The 22,454-nt window shown below is 38.7% G+C and overlaps 1 protein-coding gene across 10 annotated transcripts in view; it reads right to left on the bottom strand.

Moving 5' to 3' along the window:
- Positions 1-111: 111 nt before the first annotated feature.
- The window catches only part of sh3pxd2aa (SH3 and PX domains 2Aa), a 78,285-nt gene continuing 55,942 nt past the window's right edge, over positions 112-22,454 (bottom strand). For 5 of the 10 annotated variants that reach the window (XM_061274084.1, XM_061274088.1, XM_061274086.1 and 2 more), the window contains 9 exons: positions 21,791-21,919; positions 14,286-14,399; positions 11,592-11,675; positions 7,853-7,970; positions 7,009-7,415; positions 6,876-6,890; positions 6,661-6,710; positions 6,378-6,497; positions 112-5,458 (listed from right to left, as the gene is read on the bottom strand). In XM_061274084.1, coding sequence (XP_061130068.1) covers positions 3,440-5,458; positions 6,378-6,497; positions 6,661-6,710; positions 6,876-6,890; positions 7,009-7,415; positions 7,853-7,970; positions 11,592-11,675; positions 14,286-14,399; positions 21,791-21,919 — 3,056 coding nt within the window. In that variant the 3' untranslated portion in view covers positions 112-3,439. Of the gene's footprint in view, positions 5,459-6,377; positions 6,498-6,660; positions 6,711-6,875; positions 6,891-7,008; positions 7,416-7,852; positions 7,971-11,591; positions 11,676-14,285; positions 14,400-21,790; positions 21,920-22,000; positions 22,305-22,454 lie in introns of those variants that run through there. The other 5 variants (XM_061274087.1, XM_061274089.1, XM_061274092.1 and 2 more) reach the window with 4 other exon arrangements.

Below are 22,454 nucleotides of genomic sequence, written 5' to 3'. Positions count from 1 at the left end.
GCTTGCTGTCTTGTCTTTTCTGTCAGGTATTTCCATAAGGATGAGCAAAGACTCACATGTGTCATTAAGTCATTTCCACCAAGGTACAAGAATATAAGATGTCACATACAATTGCTTTGGTCCAATGAGCATGGATTTTAGTTTAATGAGAAAATGGTTTGTCATGTTTACTCTTTTTGACAAATACACATATGGCATTCTTGAAATCATTGGAAAAGCCAAGAACAAGAAATGGTTATTTGGCAGGGAATACCTCCACCCAACATGCAATCCTTCATATTGTTCTTTTTTTTAATTTATTTATTATTATTTTTTTTTAGACCTGCAATCATTATCCTCCACATATTACTATTGCACATTTTCTCCAGGGCTGATGGGGGTAAAAATACAAACGACATAAAATAATTCCCTTGCAATCAGCCAAGTAAATTCAGCTTTATAAAAAAGACAAAAACACGATAAACTGTGTGATAGCTTGGGCAAAAATGTTAAAGCGAGACGCACATTTACATAATGCCTTCGTCTAGTTATGCTGCCTTATGGCAAGAGAGGATCTGTTTCAAATCGTTGGTCCATGAATCAATTCATAGCAATGCCTCCGTTCGACAATAAAATCACTTTAGTTGCTGTCCAAACACGAACGTTTTTTTTTCTTTTTTCAATTCATATGCATGATTCCTTATTTTAATGTGGATAATCAAACTGATTGTCAAAACAATAACATATGACAGTTTTCAATAAATATGTACCTCAATCAGGCATTATGTAAAATACAACAAAGATGAAGGAAGTGCCCATGGTTTGTTGAAGTTGCAGCGCACAGCATTAAAAAAAAACTACTTTTAAGAGTAAAAAAAAAAGGCCTGTAATATTTTAGCTGTGAAAAATAGACAATCAAATATCAAATTGTGTACTTTTTTTTAAGGCTCACTGACCAGCAGTGCATTTCTCATTGCACTGAGGTAGACAAGATAAATAATAAAATCCTTTTGTAGTGCCTTTTCATCGCCACATGATGTCTCTATTTCACAATTTTACTGCATCTGTTCAGTACATTGGTCACAAAGGAAATAAAATAATTTAGAAGTGAGCAAAATTAAACAAAAAAAATCCTAACTACTATGCTGAGTGTTGACTGCGTCTTAAAATTAATGCCCAGTAAAAACATGTTTTCATAGTGCATCAATCAACAAAACAGAACCACTTCATTCCTCAATACTGTAATTGTGCATTCACATTTAAATTAAAACAGTTTTGCCAAAATAGATAACTGCATTCTAGCAGATAAGGTACTTTTTATTCATTTTAATAATACTGTCCAGCAGAAAACAAATAAAGTTAGCACTGTTCATTAGAAAATGTATTTCAGCAGTCTTGAACATCGGCCATTTGGGCTGTAAAAACTCTTAAATCTAAAGTATGAAAACCTTATTTCCTGTTTTTGTTTAGTTTTTATTTAAAAAAAATATTTTACCATGCTAAGATTTATCTACAGTGCTCAACCAATATGTTGTGATATTCGACACTTGGCCCAGTTGCTCCAAATTAAGAATTGGTACAGTATTGTTTCTGTAATAGCTAATAATACATGAGTATGTAGGTGGCCTTTAATCAAAAGTATATCTTAATGCTAAAGGCTCATTGTTGGGTTATTTTTCCAAATACAAACAATAAAACAAATGATGGTTTCTTGATTATTTTTCCAAATACAAACAATAAAACAAATGATGGTTTCTTGATTAAGACATGAAATTATAGTTATTGATTACATTACAACAAAACACTTTTTTATTTTCAGAGAAGCCAAATTTCAAGGTCAAATTTGAAAATGATGAATTCAGTTTGACATTCCATATGTTCAAACTGCTAAAATGTCAAGAGCTTACTGAAAATTAAACAGTCTGCTTAAAGCACTTTGAGGCAAGTAATGTTAATGGTAAAATAGATATGTTTATGCACTGTTTATGGTTGTCAGTGATGTCGCTGTATGCCTTCATTGCTGCCTAATACACATTCTTCTTTTATCAAGTTGTTCCAGGTTTTCATGTTACAGTTCAGAATTGTTATTCTATGTACTTTGTGGAACACTTGATTATTAGTACCATAAATGAATGAAACGCTCACATTATGGGCAAATGCAATACAAAGGCATTTGTACAGTATGCTCCTGGATTTAAATTATTCCACGGAATTTCCAGTCCGCACGGCACTCACACAACAGCAGTAATATTTTGTAAAAGATATATACACAACACATACAACACAGTCAACAAAGCGCAGTGAAACCTACTATTAATCGCTTGGGTAATAATTGTTTCACGTCAGGATATTAATTTACCCCTCGAAACTGCTGTTCCGTATTGCAAAATAATCTGCTTGAGACAATTTATATCTCATCTAATCATTTGTAATTTGATGTACTGGATGTTTTGATTTGGGGAGAGAGGGGGGGCAAAACATTAGGCTCAAATACGCGACTGATTATTGAAAAGTCTATGGACCCCTTTACGGCCAACGACCTGATTAACATTTATGGTCGTAGAGTTAATTTACTCACATATTCATTCAAATGACAATTTTTTGTGTCCATTTCTACATAAACGACGTTGAAAAATGCTCACCTATGTTTTCAAGCGAGTGTGCTGGATCTTTGTGCCTCCAGCTAAGCCACATCCCCAAAATGCCGCCACATTGTTTATAAACTCTAAAGGGTCCATACGTTGCGACTAATTAGATTATTGTGTGTTTTGCAAAAGTCACTCGAGTTGTAGAATGTTGAAAGAGCTTTTACTTTGATCACATTGGCTGCTGGCAGATGAGATGTCACAAGAAAGCAGAAATAATTATCTAAGGAATCATCAAATCAACATTAAACACAAACATTAAAAATACAACACAAAGAAAAGCCTTTTTTTTGATTAGTGGAACTTGAAATATCATTCTCAGCCCATCAAACATGTGCCTTCCATTTAAGCCTTAACTAATTATCACGCTAGATCCCAAACAGTTGTTTCAACTTGATGTTGGAGTCACCAAGTGGTGGTATTCAAAGATGTATGGCACATTTAAAAGATTTGGTTGGTGTAACAATTATCTATCCACCATTTAGTACTTCCATTTAGGTGAAACACAAAAGGCACTTATCAACCATCACAATCTGTGATGTAATTATAGAAAAACCCCTTTCTGACCATGTTGTAAGGTGGGCCTTGTCAAATATTGTCTCAGATCCTTTGCTTTCGCTCCCAGGTAAAATGCTTCACACTCTCCGTACACCTATTTAAGTATCCCAGTACTTAATGTGTCCTTTTCTCGAAGTGGCTATATTCAATGGCGTATTGCTTGTGGGAGACTGTGGGTAACATTCTGAAAGGATTATGTCACCCACTTCCTCAGGGACTTCAAAAAGAAAATGTGTTGAAGTGAATATGGGTGGCTTTTATTTCTTGCGCTCTAGGTAATTGGATGGGACCCAGCCTTTACGGGGAAGCAGGCTGTCTTGCACCTGGCAGTACCACCAACCATTGGGGTTTCGCTCCAATACCTCCAGACAGGTGCCCTCAGTAAATCCCATAGTCTCTTCATCACCACGGTAATCGGCGATGGACACATACACATCCCTACCAAGGTTGTTTTTGATCAGCTGGCTCTTCTCTATGGGTTTGGGACGGACTGTGGATACAGGGATACCATTGCGCTGACTTAATCTGCCAAGGGGATCCTGGACATTGCTTGAGACAAACCCGCTCACCGAGGACCCAAGGTTCGAGCGCTCGGCAGGTCTTGTCTGACTTTCAACGACCACGTGTGGCCGCACTGTGCTGAAGGAGGCATTTCGGTGGATACCAAGTGTGGCAGAACCGGAGCCATAGCGATCACTCCTGCCAAGTGAGTCATTTCGTCTCAGGGATCCCGTCATGTAATGTGTATCCTTAGCTGGCTGTGTTGACGTCACAAATACAGACTGAGGCCTCACTGCCACTTGGCGTACCCCATTCCTCATCCGCACACTTCCATTAACCACCCCAGATGGCTTTGTGAAGCCCCCCGGAGGCTTGGAAGGAATTGGCGGAGTGTTCCTTTGCAATCCTTGATGCTGCTGGGTCAGACCCTGAATATTGACATTATTTAGAGCCATAACGTGCTTTTCATTTTTCTCAAGGCTATTGGACTTACTGCCACCACTGCCATGTCCATCTGATTCTCGCCTCGCAGCATCACCTGCTCGCTTGACAGGTTCTAAAAAGTATGAGGGAGCCCAACCCTCCTCAGAACCCCAGCGCACGTACCACCAGCCACTCTCTTGCTTCTCCTGAACTTCCACCTCCACCCCAGCTGGAAAGCTGATCTCAGATTCTTGGACTTTCTTGTAGGCATCCAGGGAGCGGTAGAGACAAGATCCCACTGCGTCAGTCTCTCCATAGCTACTTTTGGAGTACACAGATGAAAGGTCTAATGCACTGCGTGAGCCGACAGATTCCTCAGAGGATATTACAGAGGTTGTCTCAGCGTCTTCTCCTCGAGAAGGCTTCGGTCCAAGTCGTAAATGACTTGTGGGCTTCAAAGGGCGTCTCAGGGAACTGATGTCCATCCTCTCAGGACTCTGAGGATCTGACTTAGTCAGGAGTGGTTTAGGTCTGACAGAAGGCTTCGGTCTAGTCGACGGGCTCTGACCTATTCTCTGTTCCACATCCTGGCTAGTGCCTGTGCATTTCTTGATACCTCGATTCAATTCGTCTGACGAGGAATGGGGACTGTTCTCGTGGGACCGGAAGTGAATGTCTGTATGTCTACCAAGAGTTTGGCTTCTTCTATTCACCTCTGGGGTCACTGTTTTTGTGGGGTGACCAGGCAACGGTGAAGACCCAGAGGGTTTGCGTGGAACTGTTGAAGAATGGTAGGTCCTTGGAGAGTTGGGCTCACTTGACACTTTAGCTGTCTTTCCCTCCATCCCACTACTAGAGCGAAATCCGTCATTTTCATAGATACATTCCTCTTTAGCAACTTCTTCGACGGATCTAAATGAGGCCCTCCGTTGGGTGAAAACTGGTGATTTTTTGCAGACGGGAGGGGAAGCTTTACTTGAAGGCGGGGAACTGCGATACTTGTTGCTGACTATATCACTAATCTTAACATCCAGGGAGTGTTCATCTTTGAGAGAATCTGTATCCGATTCACCTTCACAGCCAATTGCAGGAACATCGTATTCAGGTTCCTCATACACAGACCTTTTTACTGAGTCTGTTACTTTAGGAGTGGATGTGGTAGGAGGAGGAGGCTCCTCAGAATCATGCTTTTTCACAGGCGGTGCTGGGGGTGGGACTTTGGGCCTGGTCAGGGTGCTGGTTCGACGGCTGATGTTGGGCTTCTTGCGTTTGTCAATGTAGGAACATGGCGCCCAGCCCTCCATCTCTCCAATTTGTACATACCACCAACCTCCAGGGTTCTTCTCTATCACCTATACAACAAAGGAGACAAAACTTTAAAATAGCACATTTTCACATCTTGATGTCTTTGTTATGGATGGCACGGTACATTGTGCATGGTAAGATCTACCCTTACGGACGGTTTTTTCTGCCATTGGATTGATGCTGTGTTTGTGCGTGTCATTCACTCAATAATAGTTGCTTTGAAAGTGTGTTCACATTAAATCACTATCATTATTTGAGATTCAAAAATTTGAAGAAGCAACAGCATTCAAACTGCATTGATAAAGATTGGCACCCTTTTTTGTGGACAAAGATGTGTGGGTTGGTCAATAATGAAAACGCTCAACTTAACCATGAGGTCTGACCACTCGCACAATGCTGAACCCAACTGTTATGTTTTGTAAGTAGTGTTTTTTGCTTACATTTTTGTATGATCATTTGTTTTACATTAAGATACTACTGTATTGTTTTTACAATTAATCAAAGAATAAGAGGCAGTTCGCCATTTAAAAAAGTTACGATTGTTTAAATAACAGTTAACTTGAAATAAGTTATTTCATTCATAACCCTAACCCGTAAAAAATATTTTTTATGACAAGGAGAATAAGGAGATCATATTAGACAGAAAACATTTTTTTTATGCACAAAACACATACCAAAAATGCGGCAAACCGTGGCCCAAGAACTGAATTGCCTCAGGCAACGTAAGCCTTAAACACATACACGTTTTAGGCTGAATTTCAATAATCATCCTTTCAGATTTCAGGTTTTGGGATCTAGATTTTGTCTGCTGCAGGCTGTAGACCCCCCCCCCCCCCCCACCCCAAAATCAAAGAAAAAAGATTACTATAAAGATTGAATTGCAATATGATGTCCAGCAATCATGCCTAACCAATAAGCATTGGCTGAATCAATTAAGTGATGAGTGATGTGTTTATGGCTTCTCACATCAGCCTTTTGTCCTCCACGGAAGCTGATGCCATCAGAAATGGATGACTGGAAATCTGCAATGGTGTAATACTCTGCTTCCACAGCAGGTGGTTCTGGTGGCTTGGGCAACTGCAACCCCTTATAAGCAAAAGAAGCAAACTTGTCATTAGCAGAGATAATATGAAAACTTCACACCAAAAGATTCACGCTAATGTTTGAACCCGGATTGTGATGCAGACGTGCTAGCTAATACATGCTAGAATTCCACCCTCCAGGAATGCTAGTGTGTCAAATGTCTTACCAAATTGGTCCCTCTTCTTGGAGGAGGTTTTTGTCTCAGATTGGGAGACCCTAACAAAAAAAGAGTCAATCATTTCAAATGCAAGCACTCAAACAACAATCACTAGCGAAGCGAACAATTAACATGAATGTGTTTTTAGTAGGTGAGCAGAATGGAAATCCACACAACAACCCACAGGTTAGGTTTTCATTAGGTAGAGAACCAGTGTAGCTTACCTATGGAGTCAAAGCCTACACAAATGGAAAATGCTTCATTTGAGATAAATGCTCATATTCACAAATACGATCAACACTCCATGAAATGCCACAGATTCAGGGTTGAATAAGACACAATACCAAAAATACTCACCTACTTCAACTCTGTGAGGCGCAACTCTGGCAACGGCCGGGGAACCCGGTTCGCCTCTCGCTTTGGCTTCGCTTCGAGCAGAGCTCGCTGCTGCTATTCCTAGACATGGACTGTTGGTATCACGGCCTGCGCTCAACCGCCTGCCTGTCTCAGCATTGATGTCAGAGCTAAAGGGCATGGGCAAGCTGATCTCACTCTTGGAGATGTGGCGCTCTGGTGTGGTGCTACCCTCGCCGTCTGTCTGGATGTCCTTTTCACTGACCGCTTTCTTTTGTAAAAGACTGCTGATCTCCATGATGTTGCCAATGATTTCCACAGGGCCTGACAGTGGTTTCTTTCGAGGAGAGAAGTCTTCTTTTAACTTCTTCAAGTAGGAGGCAGGGGCCCATCCTTCTTTCCCTAAATATCTAAGGGCAAAAGAATAGCTCCACTGTGAGTAAAAGTGACACATAGCAATGAACAAAAAAAGTTATCTTGCAAAAACATTTATTGAGGGGAAAAAAAGATCTGGGAATAAAGTTAATGAAGAACAAGGAAAAATGTGTACGTAACTGGCGATCCTTATGGGCGTCAGGTATTGGTACTTGATATCAGTGAGTTCTTGAGTAAATATCTGTACTAATATCAGATGTGATAACAGTGATGTTGAAGTTGAACATCCCAAATTTTTGTGTTCCATCAGGTTCTTATTGTTGGGATTATGGGATGTTGCCATCTAACATGAAGGATAGCATACTGTGTCCATATTGATCTGCCTCAAATGCACCCTTGCATTACAGAACCTTGTGAATATTATTGTGATACATACTACACATGTTTACGTGTAGTGCAAGGATGCACTCACCTGACATACCACCAGCCTTCAAGGTTCTTTTGAATAACTTCCAGAGTGACTCCTTTCTCAAAGCTGACTTCATCCTTCCCTTGACTACTATATGGCTGTATTGTTACATACTTTTCTTCTGAAGGCAAATGGATGTTGAGAATGAAAAGAAGAGAAAGTGAAGTTAAATTTGAGTATATAACAGTCTTTCATTGTTTTAAATAGCAGTATGGCTAAACATGTTCACCACATTTCACTTCTACCTAAAGACTATAATAGAACACAAGACCCTCACTTTTGTCCTTAAAGATAACAAAGAGTCCCTTTACTAGTAATCGCTGCTGTCTGGTACTTCACGGGATCTGGACTTTGATGCAGCATTTATCTTACTTAATACAGACTCATTTAATTATCAGCAAATATATAATGAGTTCCTCGGATGTTAAGAATAGAAATGTCTGCCGTCATGTGTTTTGCACTTTATTTACGGAAACCATACACAATATCATTATTATTATTATGCCCTTTTTAAATTTATTGGAGAGCAGTAGAATGTTGAGCAAGCAGCAGAGAATGAGGCAAGACTAGGATAGATCGGACTTCCAGGAAGTGGGACAGATAGCTGATTCGTAGACAGCAAATTAGATTTTTATAGTGGATAATGAATTATTATGGTAGGCAGCAGAGAACCATCCTTTAAATATGCATAGCAATGACTTTGGTGAAAATAATCCAAAGAGGGATGTAAAATGAAGAGGCTGATGAGGTAGAGAAGCCTTAATATGAGATGGCTGATGGAGGGAGATTTCTCAAGGAAACAGGAGTCACAGCTAAAGGGTGTTTTTCTTCAGTAAGGAATGTTTGATATTCTTCACCTTCATTTTACTTCTATACAGTCAAGTTAAAAAATGTGGAGTAGACTCCAGCGATGAAGCTGGGTTTTCAAAGAAAGCAAGTCGATGGGAATAATGCTTATTCTACATAGAATACTGCACAATTCTACATCGTCAATATGTTAACCTGTAGATTTTCATTGTACTTTATGGGTATGAATGTAGTGTATTTCTTTTTAGTTGCTCATTTATTCCTCCAAATTAAGAATAAATTGTTTTCATTTTTGTTTGTTACAATAATTAAAAAGAAAAAAAAATACAATTTCCATGATGCTTTGTGGAAGCGTGACAATTTGGCACTCAACAAACCCATTAGCTGTCCTCGCATAGCTGCATTGAGGTCTTCATTATTATTTTTTCCAGACCACATCTTAGGCCAATCACCATATAACAGTGATCTTGTAAGATACCGTTTTTTTTCCATGTATAATGCGCAAAATTTAACTAATTTATTGTCCTAAAATCTGGGGTGCGCATTGTACATGGGTACAAAAAAATTCTTTTTTTTTTTTTTAATCCGGATATGATACGGTGGCCGCCGTTACAGATGCGCTTTCTTCTCTGCTGTTCACTTCAAACACGCTCCATACGAACACAATGCTCTCGTATCAGACGCTTGCTCGATCACCTGCTCGTTTGCTGTCACAATGTACCCTACACAAATCCGAAACATTTCTTCGCTATTGAGTTTGCTAGCGCATGCGCAGTGATACTGACCAGCAGAATAACATCCAGTTGTTCCCAAAGATGATCTTTTTTCTAAAATAATTTTACGTTTACGGACTTAAGTAGGAGTCAAAATTTGGGTGCGTATTATACATGGGTACAGGCTTTTTTCCAGCATCAACATGCCATTTTTAGGGTGCGTATTATTATACATTACATTATACATGGAAAAAAACAGTATGTACTTTACAAAAAGACACAAATGTGGTGAGCCATACAGAGCAATGGAGCAAGCTGAGTGGGTGCTCAGAGGCATTCTATAAATCTGATTAGGGAGCTGCTGTCAGTAATGGCTTTCTGTGATGATACAAAGCAGCCTGCCAAACACAGGACAGGGTGGCTCTCAATGCACATTGGCACCTTCAATATACAACAAGGTCACTTGGACATCAGTAGCAAATCAACACTCCTGTAAAAGTCAAAGGACTCTGTCCTGGGTATGTGGTCCCTTGTTTTATTGTTGAGCTGAATATTACTTGCCCTTGTTACAGGATGAAATGGGATCGGTCTTGTTTTAGCATAAGTATCGGTGGTAAGGGATTCTTCCATTAACAAATTGCTTGTAGCTTATACATATGTACATTCTGAGTGATGTTGTCACTAATGCTGCAATCAGACATTAACAGTGGCGGTTCCATTCACAGAGTTAGGGACAATACAAGGGAATCAGAATAACATTTTTCTATTTCAGTTGTACATGTTTAGGGCAAAGACAATAAGGTATTAATAATTGAGCAGCATTTTTGCTAAATTCCATTTGTTTCTCTAAATTCCCACTTCCCCAGGTTTTTGAACACCCTTAAGTTAAAATACCTGAAGTTAGAATAAGTGCCCTATGACCACAGGAGAAAACTGCAGTCCTTCCATTTCTTTCCAGGCATCCTAGCACACATTCCATCTTGAACCCATGTGACTCGAATGTCACATCAGGAAGACTAACTGACCATATGCGACCTCAATCACACAGAAAACATACAATTGCTTTCAAAGGTTAATGGCCTGAACTCATCACCGTCAAAATTCTCTTGACCAATAAAAATCCTTTGGCAGCAAGGTTGTATTGATGTGAATAGAAGGAATTACAATCTTCATCAATCAATCTGGAGTAGGGCTGACTTCCTGAATTTCATGTTGCGGGGCGACCAACGTTTGATCATTTCATGATCCTGACTTAGTTGAACGCTTTAAGGGAAGGCCCAAATCAAGATCAATAAATATTTTAGATAGTTTGGTGTAGATCACTACTGGCTTTGGGATAAACTAATCCAGAGATTGATCCTACAAATGTTATTTATTCATCACTATTATTATTATTTTTGGTCTATTTAATGTTTTCCCATTTGTTGTAATGTAAAACACTTGCTGCATAAATTACACAACAAGGTCAGAAAATTCAGTTTTAATCTTTTCAACTAAGTTAGCAGCATACATTTTGTCATTTAAAGTCTTGTTTCAGTCTATCACAATATAGTAGGGCTCTTCAATTATGAAAAAATATATTTAAAATTATTTCTTGTGATAATATTTAAGGCATTCTCTCTTCTTGGTGTTTTTAGTTGTAGGTCGTTGGTTCTATTTTTTGTTGCACAAACCTCTACATATTCTCGAGCAGATGTTGCAAAAAAAAAAAAAACGCCTAGTTCACACTGATGTGTGTGTTGTGTCCGTACCGAATACATGCGGACTGCAAGTCACATGACTGATGTTTGAGTTTACGCAATAACAACCTTGTAGTATGAAGAGCTACTTATAAACAACAGCCACGCTTGCCCTTCGTTCACATTCAAATGGTTTTTGGACATTATTTTTGGGACTTGGACGTTTTGTCTTTAAATCGTCTTATTTTGTCATGTTTAATTTATTTCTAGCTCCTTTTTTTCTCTTTTAAATATGTCATGGTCATAGACAACACGCATATGTAATATGTTTTTATAAAGAAAAAAAATGTTTGCAGCAGTTTTATTTTGAAAAGTACCAAATCTATGTCCTATGCTGACGCCTGACTTCCTAACAAGCTCGCAGTATTTGTTCATAACAATCTGCATGTGGAATTCGGAGAAAATAGAAACGTTGCGGAAGACAATTCAGTGTAGTAGTCAAAGCATTTGCGTGTGAAAGCTCAACTGTGTCTGAAAGTTCACCTCTGCTTTGTTGGCGGTTCACAATACCCCCAAGTGTCCATCGACGATCAAGCCTCTTCAGATGGGCCTTGCGTCTTTTAGTCACTGATGATGATGAGGAAGAGGAGGATGGTATAAATTATGATGAGCAAACAAAAGGGGTGGGTAGGGGAAAAAAAAGAAATGCGTGTTAGTACGAGAGCAAATAATTCATAGTCATGGATGCTGAAGTCAGCTGCATTTTATCTATTGTATTTCAAAGGCAAGTTAGTAAATTAAGACAATTATGAGGTTAACAGAAATGCACAGTTAATGTTCACATTCACCAATACAGGCAGACACATTAAATCTGGTTATATAATGCAATAATGCAAATAATGCTGATAATTTCATAGCGGCTAGGCTAATCAATGTTCTCTAATCAAATGAAAAAATATTGCATTTCACCCTGCTATTCAACCAAATCCTAGTCACGGAATTAAAAATGAAGTCTTATTTATCTGGTTCAGACCATATTTCTATACTGGTTGTACAATAAAAATACAAGCAGCATTGTTTAGAAGTGATGGAATTAACCCAAGATCACAATAAAATTATTACTGTATTTTCCAGACTATAAGACGCTCCAGACTATAAATTGCACCAGCCATAAAATGCATAATAAAGACGACCATGACATATATATGTCGCACTGGAGTATAAGTCACATTTTTGGGAGAAATTTATTTGCTGAAATCCAACACCAAGAACAGACGTGACATCTTCAAAGGCAATTTAAAATAAAAATAGAAGAGGCAACAACAGGCTGAATAATTGTACGGTATGCCAACATTACATGATACATAAACAACAAAGTGAGAACGTGCTTCACGTAACATATTAAGAGTTATCCAGTTACATAACTATAGCATAAATAACATACTAACAAGTTTACCTAACTGTCCCTGTCACTCCAAATCACTAAATCCAATGAAGTCTTCATCCTCTGTGTCACTTTTAAACAACTCCGCTAACTCAGGAGACAGAAGATGCTGCGCTTCCTCTTCTATGTGGCTTACGTCAGACTCATCAGTTGCAGTTCCAATTATTCCACAGGCCTAGATTGCCTTCTTGCGGTTTAGTGTGAAAATAACATGTGAAATTATAAAATAATGTCTTAATAATTTTACTCATAAGTCGCTCCTGAGTATACTGTAAGTCGCACCCCCGGCCAAACTATGAAAAAAAACCCTGCGATTTATAGTCTGGAAAATCATCCTTCAAAACTGAGGGGGAGCACTATACATGAGCACACATTGTATTCATTACATTGTATATATACTGTATATATACACACAAAGCGTGTGACCTAGGGGTTGTGAAAAAAAGTGTCAATTCATTTTAATATGATGTGCTGATAACATAATTTCCATTGCGCACAAAGATTCATGATGGCTTCACAAGTGGATTTGTCTCAAAACGGATTTTGACAAGAACAATGAAATGGTCATGATAAAAAACACACGTCTTAGCCGTGCATTCTGCATAAAAGTTGGTTTCCCAGACTACAAGTATTTTCCAAAACACCACATGGCCATTTAACAATGAATGCTCTTTTCACTTGGTAAACATCGAGTCTGCTCTTCTTTGATTTTGTGACACCGTATCTCATCACACGAGAGGAAGAAGCGGTGGAAGCTCAAATGAAGGCTTGAGTATTAACAGCCAAAACTGTTGCAGGAGGAACTTACACAACTTTACACAAATAGTCCGAACACAAGGATTTCCAATCTATGACACTTCAATTTTTAAGTGCCACTGCCAACGAATTAGGGAAGCATACTTTAGTATAGAAAATTGTGAATCGTCTGCCATTTTTCACTGAGACTGGATTTACTTGTTACAGTCCTCTTGAAATACAATACATAAAAGTATTGCCTGAATTATCTAAAGGGATTCAGTTTCATTTCATTTACCGTCCCATACACTCTTGCATCTTTAGCTTGTGTATAGACATTTAAGTCTGGAAGACTTTTGAAGGGTGATTTTTTTGGTGTGTACTATTCTTTATTATTGCAACCACATTATTTTGTACTGCTCCATGGATCACTGATGTCCTATCCAAATGACTCACCCAAAATGCTTTGTCCTTTCCTTAGTTTCTATCAACACATTGACTTCAAACTTATTATGACTACATGAAAAAATATTTCTGGAATTGTTCTGTGAAAAATATTTGACAGGAACTTTACTTGCATTTGACAGTATAGTGCATATATTGTATACACACATACAGTATTTTTCACACTATAGAAGTTGAATCACATACAGGTTTCACATCCATCACAACCTGTGTAGGTGTGCCTACTTATGCGTTTGCACATCAGTTATGGTAAATTGCTTTTCTTCTTTTTAGAGTGAGAAAGGGCACATAACACAGTGATGAAAAAGATAAAACGAGGCTCTTGCAAAACTTGCTGCCTCCTGGGAATTGAAAGGAGCCAAAAACTGCTAACTGCTTTTGTTGGAGGTCTGGAGCCATTTCAATATGATGCAACTGTTGTAACTGGAAGTGTGGCTGTGATCGCACATTAGCATTTACTACTTGCTGTATGTTGTGCTATTGCTCTCAGACAGAATTTGAAATGTGAAATTGCGAAATAATGTTTCATATTGCTCACAGTGCAAACAGAATGATGCATATGTCTCATCGCGTTTTTCCTCCCCCCCACATACCCTCTCCTGTCCTGGAGGTTCCTAAATCCAAATCATCTCTGGTTCCACTTTGGGAGTCAAGGTATGTGGCAGGCACCCAGCCCTGCTCCTCCGCTGTGCTGACAAACCACCAACCTTGAAAGAGATGGACGAACAAAACAAAACAGATTATAAAGACAACATCAGTTGTGTTGCCCATATAGCTCCCAAGATGCAAGTCACTGAATAGCAGATCTGCTGCAGCCTTGCAGAGAGATATAGCAATACACACAGCATGCAAAGTTGCTCATGATTCATAAAACTTTAACCTCATATCTGACAAGTCCCGAATACTATTATTGGCAAGTGGGGAGGGAAGGCACTAGTAACGTGGCTCTTGGTGCAAAAAAGAAATCGTGACCAAAACGCTTTAGTGAGTAGTGTAGCCCATTTTCTTTAAAAAAACATGTATTCCACGTTTTGTGTTGTCTGATGCAATAATCTGATTCGGTCGATAGATAGGGCAAATGTTAGATTCTATAACAATGAGAAAATCTTTGGTCAAAAAAATGCCTCAGTTCACGCCCTCTTGGCATGCATGCAAAAGGCTCACTTGTGTGTTTTCTCATGTCGTGTTTATTCAGTTGCAGTGCATTGAAAACTGCATGAACGGTACCTTGGTTCATTTATTTCTGCTCGACTTTATCCCCATGTCACAAAATAAACTGCAAACTGCTGGCAAGTGTTACGAGGAAGTCAAATTACATAACAGCTGGAAAGAAAATATCTAATAGCTAATTAAACATAGTGTTAGTCTTTGTGATATTTATTGCTGCGTAGTTTTGTTTGTAGGACTCTTCTATCTTTGATTGCAAGAGTCAGATGTAGCTTCTCGTGGCCAGAGAGCGAGTCATCTTTGTGCCTCACTGTTCAGGCATGACAAGCCTATTTCCGCTGAATGTAAACTCATGCACTAATGTTAGGAATAAAGCAGTAGAAAAATTATATTATATATAGACATTTTTACTTCAAAATGTCCTTGACTTGGTGTGTGCTAGTTCATACGTCATTAGTTCTTTACAATAAAGAGTGTGAACTTGTTTTTATTATTGTACTTTAAAGCGTTTTGTTCACAGTGGTTGTGGACTTTGAAGTACAGCTGCTACAGCTTTGTGTTTGTCATATTTTAATCAATGCCAGGGACACTTTTTTGGGGCATATTAGATTTTTTATGTGGTATAATGTTTTGCAATAGCTATTGAGATATAATACAACTTGAATGAAACGGTCTCTCGGAACTCAAAATAAGCTGGTGTGTTGATGTGTACCATATAGGTGTGTTTGATTATGTACGCTGATGCTATATATATATATATATAGATATATATAGATATATATATATAGCGTGCATTAGCATATTGACAAGTTTGTCCGCAATTTCTGGAGTCAATCATGCGACGAGGGTAGTTACAAGAGGGTGTAGCGAACATAGAAATTAAGCATACGGTACATGCTTTTCCCATTTCCCTCTCCCACAGCCTCTCATTTCGCATGCGCCTACTCCTATAGCAAGTTGTCTCACTTAAAGATTCATTTTACACACATTCTTATGGAAAAAATAGCTCCTACTTATGAACTTTTTGACCTACAAATGTGATCACGGAATGAATTAAGTTATTAAGTAGAGTTGTTCACACTCACACCTACGGGCAATTTGGAGTGGTCACTCAGCCTACTATGCATGTTTCTGGAATGTGGGGGGAAACCGGCACACCCAAAGGAAACCCACGCAGGCACAGGGAGAATATGCAAATTCCACACAGTAAGGCCGGAGACGGAATCGAACTAGCACCTCTGAACTGTGAAGCGACGTACTAACCAGGTATCGGTTGACAATGTTCATATTGTGCATCACTACTCACGACCCATTATTATAATTGTTTGTGATCGGCACTTTGATTAGCATATTCAAGATTCAAAAGTTTTTTATTCGCCATGTTTGAGCGTGCCAAACAAGGAATTTGACTTCGGTAATATGGAAACATTGGTCATAGGTGAAAAAAAGTTATCTGGAGCCGATGCTTTAATTATTATTATTTTTAACAATTAACTCATTTAATCCCAGCCATTTTCACTGGTGATACCCCTACAATCCCAGTCGTTTTACTGGATTTTGAATGAGTGTTCTACTGCTGGAGAAACATGAGGAACACATGATTAGACTCTTCTTTCAGCAGAAAAGTTATCTACTGACATTTTCCATTCTTTAAAATAAAGAATACAAACTTTCACTTTCTCTAAAAGAATGTATTTCAAGCATATATTCAACTTCATTACATAGTACCGTTTTTTTATTTTTATTTGCTTTGTTTATTTCGGCATGTACATAAAGAACACACTTGTTACAGACTCCTCTGTTTGCCATGACTTCTCGAAAAGGGAAACAGGAGGAAGCAATTTTGCTCATCTAGTCCCGTCTCGATTACAACCAAGGTTTCACTACCAGACACAAAATCTAAATCACTGCAGTGCAACCTATATACCACCATATACCATGAAGCGAAAAGGAACAAAATAAAAACATAGATTTGACCAGTATAACATGATTTGAATTCAGAAATAGCAAATAAACTAGAATTTTGAATAAAAGTTGAAAACAAAGGAAAACAGAAATTTGACCAGTATAACATATGATTTGAATACAGCAGTACCTATATAAACTGGAAGTTTGAATAACAATTTGTATTAATTGTTTTGAATACAGAAATTGAGCAGTTGATTTTTTTTAACATGTTTTAACAGTTGATTGGATACAACAGTAATATGTTTGAACATTTGAATACAACGGTGACAGTTGTTCTATTTAATAATTATTTAAGACTACGGGTTAATCAATTTCCAGAAGGTTGGACTCACAACATCAAAGGCACCCTGGGCATCGTCCCCACCGACAGGCGGCACTTGCACCGACCGATCACACAGCTAATCGTCTCTCTAATCGTCTTTAGTGACAGCTCAAATACCTTTAATGCCTTTCCTTCCATAAAACAACATGCTAAAAGGACCTTTTGAAAAAAAATAATGATTTGTTAATTAAACTATTAATAACAAAATAATAAAACATAATAATAAAAGATTAAATAATTACCGTAAATTCCGGACTATAAGCCGCGACTTTTTTCCAAAATTTTGAACACGGCTTATAGTCAGGTGCGGCTTATATGAGGATTTTTTTCGTGATTTTTGTGATGACTTGATCACTTTTATACACTGCGGTATCTTGAAGAAAAAAACAACAACAAAAATACTATTTTGAAACACTACTATGGCTGCTGCTTATTCTGGCTGTGTTGCTTGTGACTATTATGAGCTTTAGTAGGAATGCACGCTAGGTGACCTGCGTCAAAGGGCTCTAAACCCTTTGTCACAGGCAGTGTTTAGAGAGACATGTTGAAGTATGTTATTAAAACTTTAAAAAGGCTTTCTGTGAACGGTCTTTCCTTGTAAAAAGACGCGTGTGCACGTGCGGCTTATAGTCCGGTGCGGCTTATATAAGAAAAAAACTAAAATATCCCCCAATTTTAGCTGGTGCGGTTTATAGTCCGGTGCGGCTTATAGTCCGGAATTTACGGTAACCATATAATTATTAAATAGAACAAAATAATTCATTTGCATATGAAAATATTGAACTAACTACATACAGAAGTGAGTGAGTTGTGTGCGCGCGCATGTGCGTGTAAAATGATTCACACAGCAGACAAGCCTGAGCGTCAGTTAGAATCTGTCACACCCTTTTATCCAACATTAAATGAAGAAAATGTGTACACGCCTCCGGTAGCCTTGGAGTAGGTTGTTAAAGACGTTTGTACTGTATGCCTTTGATATGAAATGAGTTATTATTATATGTAAATGTTCGGCCATTATTGTAATGTAGTATATATAAAGCCATTGGACAGTCTGTGAGCGTATATATAGGACCGGTGCAGCAATTCACTTCCATCCCGCCCTTTCCACACATCAGCAAAAAACAGCCGAGCAGGCCAATGACAGTCATCAGTGGCCGTCAGAGGCTGTGAAATGACTCAACATGAAATATGATGTTTTGCTTTCGAGAGGTGCTAGAACTTGCAGTAGTGCAGCCTCCAGAGCAAAAAAGATAAAAAATGGGAGTCAATGGGAGAATACACACAGTGACAGATTTTTCAGGGAACGACCTGACCTCTAGTGAATTGCATAGGTCAAACCAGGAGCAATGCTTTTTGGTCAGCAGTGGATTCCTCTGAGTTGCCCTCCAATGACATCCGTTCTTGCTTAATGTTTCACATATCGCAGATTTGCCAACAGAGATGTTAGCATGCGCCAGAGATTTCGGTAAAGCCCGTATTCCACTGAGGGGCTAACGTTTAAAGTGTTATTGAAAGTAGGACATTTGTGTTCTCATCTGGGATCATTCAAAGTTGCAAACATTCTGAAGACGTTCAACAATTTTAATGTTTTCCCTCGACGCAAGGAAATCTTGAACATTTAAGTCATCATCTGATGAATATTTTTTTCTTCATCTCATTGAGCATTACGCTCTTGCTATTTCTAAAATCGCTTTCTTGTTCGTTCTTACATCTTTGTGATCTTGTGAAACTATCAGTCACGGTCTGCGTGTTGTCCAATTGAAGTAAGCATAAAGAAAGAACACAGGGAATACCTGAATGTTGTTCTTGCCCATTAGCATAAACCAAGAATGCATCAGTTGTTGACTTGTGAAAACTAGAATGGGGAAACATCCCAAGATGTATTTCATGCTATTATTAAAAATGGCTGAGGAGAGGTCTCAGTTTTACATTTTTTTTCCCCCCATTTTGTTAATGGCAGGGTTCAGAGCCGTTTCAATTACTATATAGAGACGAGTATTCTGAGGACAACATTTAAAGGACCGTATTTGCCAAGTTCACAGGACTCTTCATTCCGAAGCAACAGCTGCTGAATGTTCTTACCTGTTAGCAGAGTGGTACTACGCAGCAGTAGAATTGCATCCAATAATTTACAGGATCAACAAACTGATAAAATATTGCTATAATGACAGAGGAATAGCTACACACAACCTGCCTTGTCTGACAGTGTGGAAGAAGTAAGAAGACCTTTAATACAAAGCATCAAAAACACTGTTATGAAACAAAGATATATGCAATACAGTAACAAGTCAATCAGTAGACCTCAAAGTGCTGCAGCACATACACATTTGTTTGATTATATTTCTATCACAATAAACTATTAGTGTAACAGCAACAACATCTTGTTTTTATTTTTTTGTGTTGTTTACTTGTATGTATATTGTGTACTATGTCTTGTCACCGTGGGATAGTGGGAACGTTATCTCGATTTCTTTGTGTGTCTTGGCATGTGAAGAAATTGACAATAAAGCAGACTTTGACTTTGATATTCCAACAATTATTGAGACGCTGCCAGTCTAACAGCACAGTACAGGATCATGGTGTTTGCGTCACTCTATGATGGACAAAATTGTCATTAGCACACAGTTGTCTGCGCATTAATAGATATAACAATCTGCTGATAAATCTTCGCTTTCTACCACTCAACAATTATAAATCTATTAAAGCAACAGCAATCGGGTTGAGCCTCAAGTGGTTAGCAACCTCCACTCAACTGTGTTTATGGAGCCCTTTAAAACATCCACCATTGCATACAAAGTAATAAAAATAATTAATAACTCAGACAGTAAAAAGCACAAAACGGTAAAACCAAAACCAATTCTCATTCTGAGTGAAAAGCCCCAAAATAGAAATGCTCAAATGTAAAAAGGATGATTTATTTTTGGGCGCTCAGTGCTTAGTTTCAAGTGCTCCAATGTGACACAAAGGTGCTGACCGCGACATTGGGGTGAGTGAACTATATTTATCCAGAGCACACGGCAGGAATGTTTGACGTTCATTTTTGGGCCTCATGTCACACTTCTGGCGCATCTTTTCCAAGAAGACACCATTTTTTTTATCAAGAGTGAGTTAAACAAGACAACCTCTCTCCAGGACACATCTAGCCACACTCGGGATGATTCATAAATCTTTTTTTGTACAGCAGCTCATAAAATGTGCAATAAAGTTCACACGCTCAGAAGAGCCACACAATCAGACTTTCTTTCCAACGCACAGCTTTAGGTTCATTTTCCCACTGTTTTAAGTGCTTGTTTTCAATGTGGACTGAAGTATCTGGGACTTTTTTTGTCACAAAACAAGATTGAGCTGTTCATCTTAACCCGTGACATTTGACGCTAATCTGCATTGAACCAAGCAGTAAAAATATGGATTTGGATAAAATCAGGATGAAGAAAGAAATATGATGCCTACATTGTTGAATTCATTCTTTAGAAGCAGTAAAAATATGGATTTGGATAAAAATCAGGATGAAAAAAGAAATACGATGCCTACATGAAGTCATTCTTTAGAATACTGCCTACATGAAGTCATTCTTTAGAATACATTAACTTCTCCAGCAAAGCCACATCCCTGCAGCAATTTCCATGTGCAGCTGCTTTACTCTGTCAAGCTTCCTTTTGCTCATGTGACACAAACAAGAGAAACATTGGAGACTGGTTCAATGATCTTCAAACATCACTGTCTGAGACTTAGAATCATAGAAACTATTGCCTATAGATAAAGGCAGAATTGCTACATCATTACTAAACAAAATGTACATATTATATATTTATATATATTATGTAACAAAATATGCAACAGGTGTTATCTCACAGTGTCAGGCACAATCTCTGTCAGTGAACCAATCAATATGAATCCATCATGAAAAGATGGGAAAAATTCTCTGACAAGCTCTGTATTCTGGCTCACAGTCAGGGTGACAACCTGAAGTGATCGCACAATGGTGACACAATCGTACCATGTTTAGAGCCTGAAATTCAATTTAATAGACTTTTCATTTTGGGTCATGCAGTGTGACTTTTGATCAAAACTGTAAAAACACACAGCATAGAACAGCAAGTTGATACTGTATATGAGCCACATAGCTGATATATCCCTACTTCCCCTTACACAGAGCAATGTCTGTTGTTTTTTTCCAGCATAATTCTTGGTAGAGCTACAGCATTTTTGGCAGGAAAATAAGACAGCAGCAGTTGTCTGGAAATATTTAGCAGTTGAGTCAATGGAGTAAGTTAAAGACACAAGCAAGCCCACAACATTCATCTAACTACAGCACAGAAAGTTTTGTTTAACTCTGGTGCAGTCAATATCAGTGCACCGCACTTGAGGGATCTCATAAGAAAGCTGACTACACTGCAACTGAAAAAGAAGTATCACAAGCATTCTCACCTTTCCTTTCCAACTTGATAAGTGTAGAGGCCGAGTGTATACTGCATGCACAGGCAGATCAACACATACACAACATACAACAAATCTTGATTTAGACTAACTTCTGTACAGATTGAAATTGGGGTTACTTAAAACTAGTAATGGATATTGGAATTCTCAAAATGCAAAACGTAAACGCGGTATGTATAAATAGAATAGAATCAAGGTACTCACCACTTTCGCTCTTCTCAATCACATCCACTGTTTCACCGGCCTTGAGGCTGATCTCAGAGTTCTCCTGCCTCTCGTAGTTGGCCACGGCCACATACTGCTCCAGTACCATAGGCTCCAAGCTGTCAATCCCTGAGTAGAAGAAACACGCCGTCAACCACCTGCCTGCTTTGACAGTCCGTGCAAATCCGCTGCTTCCAAATGCAATCCTGCCTCTGTGCACCCAGTTTGTTGCCATCAGCCGACCCCTGCACTCTGTCACCACGTTTCCTCCCTGGCCGAACGCAACATGAGCTGTCACGACTGCATAGTTCCAAACCTGTAGCCATATGGCTGACGTGACCCCCGGCCGAATGCGAAGCACTGAGGTGCATCGAAAGGGATCAAAACAACAAGAGCCAACTCAGCGAGGATTTTACGAGAAGTTTCATCTTGCGCCTAAATTGAATTTATGACCTGAACCAATCTGCAGCTCAATCTACAAAAAAAAAAAAAAAAAGGAACGACGCCAAACAATTTGAGAGTAACGCTGGAAAATCAACAGTGTGACTGAGAGGAAAAGCCTCCCTTTTATGCTGTAAGGAGCCAGTCCTGGACAGAGAAGGGGGGTGAAAACACCAATCATGTTAGTCGACAATGCTGGCCTTAAATAGAAACATATGAGACT

The sequence above is a fragment of the Syngnathus typhle genome, linkage group LG3 (genome assembly GCF_033458585.1).
Source record: "Syngnathus typhle isolate RoL2023-S1 ecotype Sweden linkage group LG3, RoL_Styp_1.0, whole genome shotgun sequence".
NCBI lineage: Eukaryota > Metazoa > Chordata > Actinopteri > Syngnathiformes > Syngnathidae > Syngnathus > Syngnathus typhle.
The sequence above is the reverse complement of the archived record's forward strand: the minus strand, read 5'-3'. Positions and strand labels throughout refer to the sequence as shown.